Source organism: Camellia sinensis, chromosome 14, assembly GCF_055761805.1.
Source record: "Camellia sinensis isolate YWXY chromosome 14, ASM5576180v1, whole genome shotgun sequence".
Classification (NCBI taxonomy): Eukaryota; Viridiplantae; Streptophyta; class Magnoliopsida; order Ericales; family Theaceae; genus Camellia; species Camellia sinensis.
This window is the reverse complement of record NC_138974.1, coordinates 130,593,002-130,608,854: the sequence shown is the minus strand read 5'-3', so window position 1 is coordinate 130,608,854 and position 15,853 is coordinate 130,593,002. Positions and strand designations below refer to the sequence as shown.

General features: G+C 35.2%; 3 protein-coding genes across 3 annotated transcripts; 1 reads left to right on the top strand and 2 right to left on the bottom strand.

Moving 5' to 3' along the window:
* Positions 1-663: 663 nt before the first annotated feature.
* On the bottom strand, positions 664-2,248 carry LOC114321682 (transcription termination factor MTERF8, chloroplastic). The gene has a single exon (XM_028268889.2). It carries the CDS (start codon positions 1,994-1,996, stop codon positions 860-862), a length of 1,137 nt encoding a protein of 378 aa, XP_028124690.2. The 5' UTR covers positions 1,997-2,248; the 3' UTR covers positions 664-859.
* A 5,304-nt stretch (positions 2,249-7,552) lies between these two features.
* On the top strand, positions 7,553-8,023 carry LOC145807294 (transcription termination factor MTEF1, chloroplastic-like). Its single transcript, XM_082905262.1, has one exon. The coding sequence runs from the start codon at positions 7,553-7,555 to the stop codon at positions 8,021-8,023; it is 471 nt and encodes a 156-aa protein (XP_082761388.1).
* A 4,482-nt stretch (positions 8,024-12,505) lies between these two features.
* Positions 12,506-14,074, bottom strand: LOC114321650 (transcription termination factor MTERF15, mitochondrial). The gene has a single exon (XM_028268839.2). The coding sequence runs from the start codon at positions 13,948-13,950 to the stop codon at positions 12,679-12,681; it is 1,272 nt and encodes a 423-aa protein (XP_028124640.2). The 5' UTR covers positions 13,951-14,074; the 3' UTR covers positions 12,506-12,678.
* Positions 14,075-15,853: the final 1,779 nt, after the last annotated feature.

Here is a 15,853-nt window from a genome sequence, read left to right as displayed (position 1 = left end):
GGCAGCAAAAAGACATTCTTATATCATGAGTTGAAAAAAACAAAAGAAAAAGAAACACTTTCTTGCAGAAATGGATTTTGAATTATTGTAACAATTCTCAAGGAAACTATGGCAATGAAGGGCTTGTTTCTCCAAGCACAGTTTCAAGAGAGCAAGGATCTGAAACAGAACTTATGTCAAAGCAAACTAAAAATAATAGAAAAAGTTGGGTTACAGAAAAAGCATTTTCCAGAGTTGGTATAACCAGCAATGGGAAATCAGTAACAGGTTCGCAAATGTAGTTATTGAAAATCAATTTTTGAACAGGTTAAACCTAATGTCAGAGGATAAAATGTGCCATATGGGATGTAGCAATGGTAGCTTAAGGGGGCAAATTACATGTAAATAAGAAAATATTCTCTTCAAGTTATTTAGAAGGAAAACACCAGTCATATAGAAAATCTAGGCATATTCACTCCAACCAACAATTATTGCTTTGCTGTGCACAAGCACAAACCTCACTGCCAAATTTAGTTTCATTGACTACTAGAAATGATAGATTTTTCAAAGAAGACACACATACGAGAATGGGAGACAGATATTGACTTGAAGATGTGTTTTTACCTGCTAACTTCGGTAACATCTTTGAACATATGTTAATGAATTTAATGCATGCTACGTTACTTATCAAAAGAACATGTTCCATTTTTTATCTGAAACATCAAGGAAATGCATATGAAAGCACTCAAAACAATCCTAGCAGAAGCCATAATATCTGTGTCTCCAGAACAATTCCAATTGAACTAGTGTGTGGAGGTAAGGTTACAGCCGTCGAACGAAAACTAAAGCTCATATAAATGTGAAGACTGATCCACTCTTTTCATATCTTAGATCCTAATCTTGGTTCCACAAGACCCATTTTCCTTAAATAAATATTCTTCAGACCAGGAACATCATCCTGATATTTGTTCACAAACCTGTCCAGGAACACTTCCTCTTTGGGTATTAGAAAAGTAGTCAAGCGCAGATCTTTCTTCACCAACTCTTTTGTCAGCAGAATTTTAACAACTGTGCACCGTGGGATGATCCTCCTCTCCAGATTGAAGAAGAGGACTACTGGACATCGAGCAACAACCGCGGCTTGCCAACCCATCCTTTTCACAAGAAAATCCATTGTTTCCATAATTTTCTCCTCCGATAAATTCATACACATCGGATGTGATCTGAATGCCAACAGAATCTCATCATTAGACAAACCCCATCTCCCATAAACCTCCTTTTTACGTTCGAAAGTTGACTCACGCATATCACAAAGCACTTGGACTGCGTGAGCGAATATCGATCTCTGAGGGTTGAATCCCATTTCAATTGCCTTATTCACACCTTCTTTGAACTTGTGACTCTCATGAAACAGTGTGCTCGGAGAACGATACATCGTGAACGAGATTACGGATTGAGGCACCCCAGCTTCTCTCAATGTTGCTATATTAGGGGCAAGTATCTTTTCCACATTGAATAGAAGAACCCTAGGACTATGCTTCAACATTTTAATGACATTTTGATCGAGAAAAAGCACACTCTTGAGGAAATTATAACAAGGGATTAGCTGGTTTTCTAAGCTTCGGGACAATAAAGCTTGGCAGTAGCTAGCACAGATAACTCTTGGAATGTCATTGCTTGACAAGCCTATAGAACGAAAGAACTCAAGTTTAGGCAAGATGGTTTTCTGGGGATTGCAGAAAAGGATATTTGGGTCCATATCAACAAGTTTGGAGATTTGGGTATTGGTGAATCCATAATTCCTCAAGAGGGTTTTGACTAGCTCTGTGTTTTGTACTTTCTTAGATGATAAAGTATCAATGGAACGATTGTTTGAATCTTCTAACACAAAACTCTTTGATGAGAAGAATTTTTTGACGGGTGGTGTATTCGGAGCAATGAGGAGATGAATGTTCCATGAGCCACTAACAAAACCATGGATTGGGCGTAGATTTTTAGAGAAGTAGAAAGAGAGCATTGTTCAGGAAAAATTGAATCAAAATGTAAAGAAGCTCTCACCCTGCATCAAATATCATGAAAATTGGAGTCTCGAGATGGAGAAGTGAGAGAAGTCGCTATGAGCAGTTCAGGCTGTGGCTACGCCGGCGAACGGTGGAGGAGGAGGCTTCTACGGCGGCGAACGGTGGAGGAGGCGACGTAGGCTGCACCATCAACCCTAGCTTTCAGATTTGTTGATTTTTGCCTTCGTTTGGCATCTTCGGTTGGTTTGGGTATGGTGCTATTTTAATATGAATAAATAAATAAATAAATTTAATTTTCATAAAAAATTAGAAAACTTATGTCAATTGAGACTTTTTAATCTTAGATTAAAATAGTTAAAAAGTTAATCACTTCCCAAATTGGATTTTGTTTTGATGAAACTCTGCACGATATTGTTTTGAGTAATGTTAGGGACACTAAATTTTCTACCAAACAAATGACCAAATGTCTCACATAATTATGGGGTCCGCAATTTTGTGGGCCCCACACTCATGTTAGACATGTGGTCATTTATTTGGTAGAAAATTTGGGACCTCTAGTATTTTCCTATCGTTTTTGTAGAAGATTGTGTGTGGGTGCACGTCATCAATATGAAAATGGAAAAAGCTTTGACCCCCACCGGGGGAGATCCCGAGCATCCTCAGTGGGTGCTGATTGGTCAATTTTTTATTTTATTTTATTTTTGTTCTTCACCAATGGTCAACTTTCACGTGTGTGTGGAGGTTGTGGGGGTGAGGTGAAATAGGGGTCTCAATCAGATCTTTATGAAAATACTTCGTTTAAAACTACACTTTACCATTTGAAAAATTAGTCTATCACTCGTGCTAGGTACGAAATAAAATAATATATTATTTAATAAAAATATAATAATTATATTAAATTTTTTTATATTTTATAAAATAAAAATTAGTCAATCAGAATTTTCTTAATTATTTAAAATTAAGAAAATCAAAAAAATTAATATGAGATATTGATTTTAAGGTTTCTCATTAAAAATCTCCTTTTATTTATATAAATGAGGGCATAAGATACACTTTATGTAAGTAGAACAATTCATTTTTTCCTTCTTTTCTTGATGTGAAATTATAAAATAAAAGTTTAATAGAAGCTAATCAATGGAGATATTTTTAATTGTTTAAAAGTTAACAATTGTTTGGGCAGGAAATTTATTTCGAACCAAACAATCTTAGCCGTTTAATCTTTAATTAGGTCAATCTTTAATTTATTTCGAATCAAACAAATTTAACTAATATATTTTGATAAAACCGCTAAAATTGCAGTTAAACTAGGGAATCAATCAAATCGAAAACGGTTCACTCTATCGGGTAGGTCAAATGACCAACCAGTTTATACAAAAATTAATTAATTAAAATTTTTAAATTTTATTTTAATTTTAAAATTTAAACTGTCTTGAATTGAAATATACACAACATTACAATATTAAATGGGAGCCTAAGGTTTATATAGTGAAACAACTCTTTTTTTTTTTTCTCATTTTCCTGATGTGGGATTGTAAAATAAAAGTTAATGGTTGTTTGGACGGAAAGTTCATTTTTAATCAAGCAATCTCAGTCGTTCAATTTTTAATAAGGTCAATCTTAATTTATTTCAAATCAAACAAATCTAAACAATATATTTTGATAAAACAAAATTAATTAATTAAAACCTTTAAATTTTATTTTAAAATTTAAACCATCTTGAAGTGAAACATTCACAATACTATAATATTAAATGAGAGTATAAAATTCACTTTACATAAGTGAAACAACTCATGTTTTTATTTCTTTTCTTGATGTGAAATTGTAATTATTTTAAAGTTCAATATTATAAGAATTTCAAAATCTTATACAAAATTATTTTTAAAATCAAAACATCTATGTGAGATTGTAAAATAAAAGTTAAATGGAAACTAACTAATGAAGATTTTCTTAATTGTTTAAAATTAAGAAAATCAAACCAAAAAAAAAAAAGTATTGATTATAGGGATCCTCACCAAAAATCTTCTTTTGTTTATATAATTGGGAGCATAATATTCACTTTATATAAGTAAAATAATTCACATTTTTCTTTTTTTGCCGATATGGGATTGTAAAATAAAAATTAAATGGAAACTAACCAATAAAGATTTTCTTAATTATTTAAAATTAAGAAATTTCAATAATTTATATAAATTGGAGTATAAGATTCACTTTATGTAAACGAAACAATTCACATTTTTCTTTTTCTTTTTTCCTAATTTGGAATTGCAAAATAAAAGGTAAATGGAATCTAGCCAATAAGAATTTTTTTAATTATTTAAAATTAAGAAAATTCAATAATTTTAGAATGAAGGTTTGGAATTTCTAAAATGCTTCTCCCTTAAAACTCTCTTTATAAGATTTATTTTATATAAGTGAAATAATTAACTATTTTCTTTCTGTTCCTGATGTGGGATTGTAGCACCTTATATAAGTGAAACAACTTTTTTTTTTCTTTCTTTTCTCGATGTGAGATTGCAATTATTTTAAAGTTAAATATTATGAGAGTTTCAAAATCTCATATAAAATTATTTTTAAAATCAAAACTGTGTGGGATTGTAAAATAAAAGTTAAATGGAAGCTAGCGAATAGGAATTTTTAAAATTGTTTAAAATTAAGAAAATCAAAAAATTAGTATGAGATATTGATCATAGAGTTTCTCACTAAAAATCTCATTTTACTTAAATAAATGAGAGCATAAGATTCACTTTATGTAAGTGAAACAATTCACTTTTTCTTTTTTCCTGATGTGAGATTGTAAAATAAAAGGTAAATGAAAACTAGCCAACAGAAATTTTCTTAATTGTTTAAAATTAAGAAAATTTAATAATTTTAAAATAAAGGGTTTGAAGCTCCTAGAAGCCTTCTCCCTAAAAACTCCATTTTTTTTTATATAATATATAGATAGATAGTGAAACAAACTTTTTTTTTCCCTCTCAATATGGGATTATAAAATAAATCATAAACTAATTAGAGTTTTATTTTTATATGGTTAAATAGAAGTTAACCAATAGAAATTTTTTTAATTGTCTAAAATTAATAGAATCAATATAAGAAATCGCGATTAAACTGGCGAATTGGTCAAATCCAAAATGGTTCAGCCTAATCGATTAGGTCAAATGACCAACCAACTTATATAAAAATTAATTAATTAAAACTTTTAAATGTAGTGTAATTGTCAAATTTAAATTGTTTGAAGTATACATAATACTACTCTATTAATATTCACCTTTATAAGTGAAACAACTTATGTTTTTTTTTCTTTTTCTGATGTAGGATTATAAAATAAAAGTTAACAATTATTTGGACAGAAAATTTATTTCTAATCAAACAATCTCAATCTTTAATCAGATCAATCTTTTATTTATTTCGAATCAAACAAATCTAATCAATATATTTTGATAAAATCGCTAAAATCGCGATTAAATCAATAAATCAATCAAATCAAAAATGATTTAGCCTAATCGGTTAAGTCATAATTAATTAATTAAAATTTTTAAAATTTAAACTATATTGAATTGAAACATGCAGAACACTACAATATTAAATGAGATGGAAGTATAAAATTCACTTTATATAAGTAAAATAACTCCTTTTTTTTTCTTTTCTCGATATGAGATTATCAAATAAAAGTTAGTCAATGGAGATTTTTTTAATTGTTTAAAATTAAGAAAATCAAGAAAATTAGTACGAGATATTGAAACTGCTTCTAACTAAATGGGATGAGAGTATAAGATTCTCTTTATATGAGTAAAGCAACTTGTTTTTTTTTCTTCTTTTTTCGATGTGGGATTATCAAATAAAAACTAGCCAATAGAGATTTTCTTAATTATTTAAAATTAAGAAAATCAAGAAAATTAGTATGAGTTATTGAAACTCTCACAAGGCTCCTCACTAAAAATACCATTTTCGTTATATAATACTAGCATATCACCCGTGCTATGCACGGATCGTGTTTACAATTATCTATATATATGTGAATTGCGATTTTTAAATATTTTTTTTTAAATGTTTTCTCTTTTTCCTTTTTTATAGTATATTAAAGTTTATTATTTTGATAATAATCATATGTGTTAGATTTTTCAAGGAATTAAATGTCTTTTTTTATTATTATATTATATTAAAGTTTAATATTTTGAAAATAATCATATGTGTTGGATTTTTCAAGAAATTTTTTTTATGCTTGTTCTTAATGCATTAAAGTGTTATTATGAGGGATAATAATCATATGTGTTGGGACTTTTCAAGGAATTCCTGTGTTGGATTTCAAAGAATTTTTTTTATGCTTGTTCTTAATGCATTAAAGTGTTATTATGAGGGTAAGATTTGGGGGTTGGGAGAAGTTAATAAATACTGATTTTTTTATTTTTTTAAATCAAAAAATCAAAAAATTTAGATTGGGAGATTGGAGCTCCTACAAGGCTTGGGGTTAAAAATTCCATTTTGCTTAATATATAGTATAGATATAGATAGTTTATACAATATTCTCAGAGCATCACGTGGTCATGTTCCAAGTCAATAACCAATTACTTAACCCCTATATTGTTTCCCATCTCTAACATAAATTGTGAGCCCCTACCCCTCTTCACCAATCAAAATTTTATGGAGCACCACGTATTCTTACTCCGGAAGAACTAAATAATCACCCTTACAATTTATGATTTTTTCCCACCTAAAACAAAGTTTCACTTCAAAAAAAAAAAAAAATTGAATTACATTTGGCATTTTATAATTTTATAAAAGGATTAATTTCACTATTTATTCTAAAAATAAATGTTCATGATTTTGTGTATTTTGTTCCTCAATTATCAATTTGATCCATGTTCGTTCTTACACTATTAATTTATTGTTAAGGGTCTAGCTTGTCTCATGTTTAAGATCAAGATTAGACCGTCTAGTCTTACTCATGGGTTCATTTTTGGGTCTCGTTTTGATAATATAACCGTTCAATGTGTAGAACTTATTGAGTAATGTATCCTTATAAAAAATCACGTTGAACGGATATCGATAGCTATTTGATCGGATCAAATTTCTCTCAACTGTTTATTTTTTCACTGTCAATTTTTTTATACAAATCTGATACGATCAAATAGCTATCGATATCCGATCAACGTGATTATTTACAACGATATAGTACTCAACGAATGCTACATATTGAACGGTTTAGATTATTAAAATCGGACCCAAAATGGGCCCATGGGCCGAACTAGACGGTCTAGTCTTGATCTCAAACATGAGATAAGCTAGACCCTATTGTTAATCAAGTGTATTTAAAAATTAAAAAATTTATTTAGAATATTAAAAAAATTCAGTGAAAATAAAAAAATACAAAAAATAAAATATTTCAATTTTCTGAAAATTTCAATTTTCTCCAACTCCATACTCCAATTTCCATGGTTGTTTGATGCAGCGTGAGAGCTTAGCTTCTTCACACTTTAATTCAATTGTTCTTGAACAATGCTCTCTTTCTTCTTCTCTAAAATCTACCCCCCAATCTATAGATTTGTCAATGATTCATGGTACACTCAACTCCGCATCAAAAAATCGTTCACAGTAGTCCCTTGCACAATCCTTCTCCTCTGGGTTCATCTATGAAATCACCAGACAAAACAGAGCTAGTCAAAACCCTCCTCAGAAACTATGGATTCACCAATACCCAGATCTCCAAAATTGTCAATGTACGCCCACGAATCCTCTCTTCCGACACACAAAAAACCATCTTGCCCAAACTCAACTTCTTTGGTTCTATTGGCTTGTCAAGTACCGACCTTCCAAGACTCATCTGTGCAAGTCACTGCCAATCTTTATTGGCTAGAAGCTTACAAAACCAGCTCATCCCTTGTTACAATTTCATTAAGAGTGTGCTTTTACTTGACGAAAATGTCATCAAAATGTTAAAGCGCCGTCCCAGGATTCTTCTATGGAATGTGGAAAAGAAAATTGATCCTGAGGTGGCTGCATTGAGGGAAGCTGGTGTTGGGATCTAGGATCCCGCCCAAGACCTTATAGAAATCAAAACAAGCAGAAAAACACACCCACACACAAGGAGACACAATATTTTACGTGGTTCGGCCCAATGCCTACGTCCACGGGAGAGTAACCGGTTATCACTATACCAATGAGGAGATTACAGAAAGATTACAATAGAGGAGGAGCTCACACTCTCCTCACTCAGCCACTCACCCGTCTCCCTCGCTCACACCGAGGGAGACGGTCTCTCCGCCTCACATCTCTCGCACTCTTTGGTTCACGGTTTTCTTCCTCACACACACCCTCTATTTGGCCTCTCCTCTCACCCTCCCTTTATACACATTGGAGTAGGTGGGAGTGCCTTTGGGTAGCCTCCATTCTTGACCCTTGACATGGTTGGTGGCCACCAAGGTGGACTTTGGTTGGTTGCCTTCCCATTGTTGCCAACCAAACTTGACTTGGATGATCACCCCTTTCACACATGGGTGAATTCAACAAATCACCCCCTCAACCCATGTGAGGTGATCCACTGCACACACTGCTGCTAATCTTGTCACGCCCAAATTCAACATAGTCTGCATCTCTTCACTGAGACGTTGCATCCCCTGAAGCTAGAGATAAAACACCAGAGATACAAGAGGAGGAGGGAATCCGACATCCTCAACTCAACTCACACCACTCTCTGATTTGGAGAGAGCCACTGCTCCTATCTCCCACAGATCTCTTCCATGCTTCCTGTCTCGGATGTTTATACCTGCTATGCTTGAACTTGCGCAACCAAGATATCTGACACCCCCTGATTGGATGTCCTGCACCTCCTGCTTGGATGCCCTTGACTATCATGCAACTCCTTGCATGATGAACACTGGAGCAACTAGAAAACTTCAGAGTTTGACACATCAACATCCTCAAGTTTCCTTGCTCGGAGCTTATTTCTGAACAACCAGCCTTTGCCCTTCTGCACTTCTGAACAACCTCCTGGCGTTTCCACATACGCTTGTTGTCTGTGCTGCAATCCCTGATGTTCGGTTCTGTCTCACTTGTCCGTACTGATGTTTGACAGTTAGCCCTTCTGTCAAGACAACTTCCACCGGTCTGTACAAGTTACCACTATGCAACTCCGTGCATAGTGCTCGCACCCATGGCTTCTGGTCTCCCTGCGTCAAGCTTGCTTGAGAGATCTGCATCAACTCTATCATCTGCTGCCATGGAACTAAAGAAACCACCATAGAGAAATAAGACTTGCCACTCCTTGGCACGCACTCTTGCGTTTTACCTGTCTCAATTTCTCTGTCTGGAAGTTCCTGTGAACTGTCAACAACCCGCTGCTGCACACTCTTCTCGCGCCTCTGTACGACACTCTAGCGTACCCTTGCACTGTTGCACGTCTGCAATTGTACTTCTGCGCTTAGTATGCTCCTCTGCAACTATTGTTCTACATGTCCACATACCATTAGTACCTTCTCGTATACAGTAGCTCCAACAGCCACAGTATTTCCCTGAGCCTGTACTGGTTGCCAAATCATCTATCCGTCGATGAATGGTCTTCTCTTTTGATTGAACCAGATCCTCCGATCACCTCAACAACCAGGAAAGTTCCCAGGAAAGACTGGTGGGGTCACAACCGGTCCCACTTAAGAACCAGTCTCCTTAGACAGTGTCTTTTTGACAGAACTTACCTAGACCTTTGATCTTGAGATAATCATGTCTGCAATCCTCTGATCGCCCCTGACCAATCCTGATCTCCCTCGATCTGCCATTTGATCAAGCCTGATCTCCTCTGGTCTTCAATGATCTATCTCAATCTGTATCTGGTTGTCCAATCGGGTCAGAATCTGCCCATTCTAACCTCTTCAGTGAATCCGCAGCGTTCCACAATATCCGGCAACCTTCCTTTGAGTATTGAAGATGACAAACACCCATGTTTTGACAATCTTTCCAAACCGTTCAGAATTTCACTATTCTGTCCTCGCGGTTGCGTCCGGAGCGGTCCGTTTAGCTAGAACCAACCTTCGCTGCACTTCCAGGGACCTCACTGAAAACTTTCCCCGAAAACTGGGCCACACCACAATTTTTTGAAAATTCTGGGCCAAATTGTAATTTTCAGAAGTTCAAGGAATATTTCGTGTACCAACGAAATATTCCATCCACTGTCTCTAACGCCGTCTGCCACTCTAATCTGCCTTCTTTTTACAGAAACTCCGTCTCCAAAATCTGACCGTACGGATGTGTCCGGAATACTCCAAATAGTCGGAAACCACTATTGGATCACCAAAAACGGACTCCAAATGGCTTCGATCTAGCCAAAACATTTTGTACGCCTCAGATCTGCGGCTGCACCGTAGCCGCGAAACACAGGATTCTTCCTCTTGCGGATGACGTGGCAGATGACGTGGCTGATGACGTGGCACGCGCGTGCCATACACGCGCCTCTCCCACTCGTCTTCTTCCTTCATCCGCGCGTGGGGCGCGTGCATGCGACTGGGCCGACGCGCCGTCTGCCTTCACGGCGCGTGGGGGCGCATGCCGAGACTGGGCCTCACGCGCCTTCTTCAGGCGGCGCGTGGGGGCGCGTGCCAACTCCTCTGGGTGTCTGCTTTATATGGTTGGACTCCTCTTCTCGAGTCCTTGCTCCTGGTATGCTCAAAACCTGATTTCGAGCAACTTGATTTCTGGGCAGTTTCGAACACCACGCTGTTTTTGTTCCGAAACGCCACCGACGAGGCTCTGATACCACTTGTTGGGATATGGGATCCCGCCCAAGACCTTATAGAAATCAAAACAAGCAGAAAAACACACCCACACACAAGGAGACACAATATTTTACGTGGTTCGGCCCAATGCCTACGTCCACGGGAGAGTAACCGGTTATCACTATACTAATGAGGAGATTACAGAAAGATTACAATAGAGGAGGAGCTCACACTCTCCTCACTCAGCCACTCACCCGTCTCCCTCGCTCACACCGAGGGAGACGGTCTTTCCGCCTCACATCTCTCGCACTCTTTGGTTCACGGTTTTCTTCCTCACACACACCCTCTATTTGGCCTCTCCTCTCACCCTCCCTTTATACACATTGGAGTAGGTGGGAGTGCCTTTGGGTAGCCTCCATTCTTGACCCTTGACATGGTTGGTGGCCACCAAGGTGGACTTTGGTTGGTTGCCTTCCCATTGTTGCCAACCAAACTTGACTTGGATGATCACCCCTTTCACACATGGGTGAATTCAACAGCTGGGGTGTCTCAAAACTGTAATCTCGTTCCCGCTGTATCGATGTCCTAGTGCATTGAATCAGGACTGTCTCAAGTTTAAAGGTTGTATGAATAAGGCTATTGAGATGGGATTCAATCCCTTGAGATTGGCATTTGCTGACACGGTTTAAGTGCTCCATGAAATGCGCAAGACAACATTGGAACGTAAAATGGAGGTTTATGGAAGATGGCGTTTGTCTAATGATGAGATTATGCTGGCATTCAGATCGCATCCATTGTGTATGAATTTATTGGACGGGAAAATTATGGAAACAATGGATTTTCTTGTAAACATGATGAGTTGGCAGCCCAGGGTTGTTGCTAGAAATCCGTTAGTCCTCTTCTACAATCTGGAGCGGAGAATCATCCCGCAGTGCACAGTTGTTGGCTTGGTAAAGAAAGATATGTGCTTGAGTAGTTTCTACTAATCGGAGAGAATTTGTTCCTGGACAAGTTTGTGAACAAATATCAGGATGATGTTCTTTGTCTGATGAATATTTATTTAGGGAAAATGAATCTTGCGGAACCAGGATCTAAGATATGAAAAGTCTTCACATTTATGTGAGCGATATTGGAAACAGAAATAATCAATCCTTGTTCTCATTTATGACTGTTGGTGTTTATTTATTTATTTATTTCCTTTGAAGATGGTTGGGTTACTTTTGATCACAGAAACATTCTTCCATCGCAAAGAAAAAACACAAATACAATCCTTTTTGATGTGCATACACATCCTCACTCCCCTTTAGCAAGAAGATAGAGGATGAATATGATCCATAAACTTTCAAATATTAATGTGCTCTTGTTGTTTGTAAATTGTTGGCCAGAGAAGCAAGACAACACCCCTTGAAGGGAACCAAACTGATGCCAGCACTGAGTTTCACCTCAGCTGTTTTAGAATGACATACATGCAAATATAGTTTAGAAGACCGAAGATGAAAAACCAAAATTTCCCTTTTTATTGTATACAAATGTGAATGTCTTTCACTCCAAGAGAATTAAACTTTCTTTTGAATGCCCAACAATCCTCTCTAAAATTATTATATGAGCTTAAATTAGAGATAAATGATGAGTTGGTCAAGGGCATGGTGCACCAAAAACACAACTTTAGGAGTTTGAGCTTGGACCTTATTAGTAATTATTTATCTCCAATCTTGCCATTTAAACTCAAGTCGAGACATCCACAACATCCTTCTTAAACCAGTTCAATGAACCGAGAGCAAAATCATCTCCAACGGATTCGAGGGGTGAAGTAAAAAGCTCAACATATCATGGTATATCAAACAATTGTTACAACTGATATAATAGTATACACAATATTGCAAGTTACAGTAACAATGAAGCGCAAAAACAGTAAGAATCATCAGCAGGAAAAATGTGAAAAATTGCTTTAAAATAGTACTCATTTTTGCTTATCCAAATTATAATTCCAGAATGCCTACCTTCCCTTGATAAACACTCAAAAGCTCAGGTACTTCCTCCTCATATTTGGTCACAAACCTCTCCAGGAAACACTTCTCCACTGGCAATAATACTGAACTCAAGCTCAAATCTTTCTTTATCAAGCCCTTCACTGACAAGACTTGAATAACCGAACACCTGGGGATAATCCTCTTTTCCAAGCTAAAAAAGAGAACCACTGGACATCTTGCAATCATTTTGGAATTCCACCCCATTTTGTTCACAAAAAAGTCCATTGCTCTCGTAATCTTCTTCTCCGACAGAATCATACAATGTGGGTGCTTCTTGAATGCCAAGTGAATCTCATCGTTCGACCAACCCCATTTCCTATATGCTTCATAGCATCGATCCCAAATTGATTTGTTACCCTTCCCTGAAATGGCATGTACCGCAAGCACAAAAGTCGATTTCAAGGGATTGAATCCCATTGTCTTAACCTCATTAACAATTTCCCTAAACTGGTCATGTTTTTGCATTATAGCCTCGGGGAAATGAGTCAGTAACAATGCAATACTCGATTCAGGCACTTCATCTTCCCTCAAAACAGCAATATTTGGAACAATATTTTTCTTATGATCTTCCAAAAAAATCCATGACGTGCGCTTCAGAGCAGAGACAACCTTCTTATCAGATTGAACCACACCCTTAAGAAAATTATAGGAAGGTATGATTTGATTCTCCAAGCTTCTTGTCAAGAGGGTTGGGTTTGAAGAGAGAGTTCTTGCAAGGTCAGTTCTTGAAACACCTATAGACTGAAAAAACTCGAGTTTGGGCGAAAGGGTTTTCTCAGGATTGGCCAAAAGAAGCACTGGGCGTCTTCTCACAAGATTGGTTATCTGGGCATTGGTGAATCCATGGGTTGTAAGTAGGTTAAGAACAGAGTCTGGTTTCTCTGGGGATTCAAATTTTACTTTCTCGGAAGCAGAAATAGCAGATTCTGGTGACAACCCACACGAATGTATGAGGTAAGAAACACTGAAAGAATCTTCAATTGATGATTTTCCTGATGAAATAGATTTCTTTAAAGTTTCAGGAGACAGAGCAGCCTGTGGACACAACCCAGAAGAGTTAATAAGACTAGAAAGTGCAAAAGAGTATTGATTTGTAGAGCTCTTTGAAGAAATGGGCCTGAGAAACAATGGCTTCTTGTAGAGGAAAAAAAGTGGGGTTGTTGAATCTATTGTGATCTTCTGGATTGGGAACAGTTTGATAGAAAGAAATACAGAAAACATAGTTAAAACTGATATGGTAGAGCTTAAAGAACTCACTCACTGTGCCTTGAGAATGGTTAAATGGGATTGTCACATCCTCAAACCCTAAAAGCTCGATTCTAGAATCGTCCCCTCGCTTCTTACCTGAAAAATGCTTGGGAGCACTGAGCACTAATCAGTGCTCCCACTAATTAGGTGGTAGTGGGTCCCGTCATGAATGATGTGATGTTTTGATCTTGGAGTTGTATTTTTTTTTTTTTTTTTTTACTTTTTTAATGCATTAGTGCTATTAATGATGATGTTTTTAATGGAATGAATCATTGTTGCTTCTTCCCTAGTAGATTGGGTGTAGTTGATTGTACGCATACAAAACCTATCTGCTGAATAAAAGGTATTTTGGCTATAGTCTAGGGTTGCTTCTATTAATTTCTCTCTCTCTTGACCCAATGTTTTCTTTTTTTTCTTTTTCTTTTTTTAAATTCTAAATATTAATTTTCAAATTAAACTTATAGTTCGAAAAACTCATTATTCTTCCTTTTTTTGCAAACAAAAAAAATCAAAAATCAAAAATCAAAAACTCTCTTTTTTCTTTATTTTTTACATTTTTTTTATAGCCAAAAAATTATCCGAAACATATCCAACTTGTTTGATTTGAGTTTTCTGAATTTACTTTTCTAGAAAATTAAAAAATTTTGTTTTTCATTTTTTTTGTTTTCATTGATTTTTTTTAATATTTTAAATATATATTTTTTAAATTTTTAGATATACCTAACATAAATACACTTAAAAAAATATAATATTTATGAAAAAAAATCACTAAATACTAAAAATACAAAAAAAATACTAAAATTCAATATATTTTTCATATTCTTGTGTATTGATTAATTTTTTAAAATAATTTTTTATAAATAATTTTTACTTTTTAGATACATCTATCTAAAGAACATTAAAAAAAATGCTTAAAATTTTAAAAATATTTACTAAAAATAAAAAAATACGAAAAATAAAAAACTCAATTTCTAGAAAATTAAATTCAAAAAATTAAAACCAAATACAGTGATTAATTTTTTCTATCTCATATATTTTTTTTTAAATAATCAAAAAATTACTAAAATAATTTATTGCCAAATCAACCTCAAAATTAAAGACAAAGTATAAATTTGTGTCATTAAAATATTTACATTTTAAACAAATAAATTGCAACAAAACTTCAAAAAAATCTGACATATTGTCATTCCTAGTCATTCATCTCTAACAATGATTGATTTCAAGTGAATTAGTGAAAATTAAAATCGACAAGTGGGATCAGAAATCGAATCTAAGGGCATTAACAGTAGATGTGTTAAAATTGTGTGTTAAAGTGTATTATATGACAAAAAGTGTTAAAAATGAGACTCAAAAATATGTGTTAAGAGTTTGTTAATTTAGTGAGTGAATAGTGATACAATAGATGTGTTAAGGGGTGTGTTAAGGTATATGTTAAATATATATATATATATATATATATATAAAATAAATAAATAATTTAATTTAATCAAAAATTTCAAGTTCAAAAAAAAAATCCCAACAAGTAAAAATATATATATATATATATTGCCGTTGACGGGTCAACCGACCGGACGTCCGGCCAGTCAACCGGTAAGACAAAAAAAAAATTCTTTTCTTTTCTTGAAGGATTCAGAGCCTGACGTCCGGGGGAACTTCCGATCGGACGTCTGGGGACGTCCCACACGCACATTCGCTCTCTCCTTCGCTGGCTAAAACGCTCGCTGCAATTATCACACATATTAACATCTGACACTAACACACACGTTAACAGCTCCATTACAGCCCCAAACAACACCCTCAGCTAGTCAAAACTCGGCACCTGACACTAACACACAGTTTAGTGTGTCCATTGTGAATGCTCTAAGCACTCCAGTTA

Excerpts from the sequence above, each read along its gene's own strand:
- LOC114321682 (XM_028268889.2), bottom strand. The coding sequence starts at position 1,996 with ATGCTCTCTTTCTACTTCTCTAAAAATCTACGCCCAATCCATGGTTTT.
- LOC145807294 (XM_082905262.1), top strand. The coding sequence starts at position 7,553 with ATGGTACACTCAACTCCGCATCAAAAAATCGTTCACAGTAGTCCCTTG.
- LOC114321650 (XM_028268839.2), bottom strand. The coding sequence starts at position 13,950 with ATGTTTTCTGTATTTCTTTCTATCAAACTGTTCCCAATCCAGAAGATC.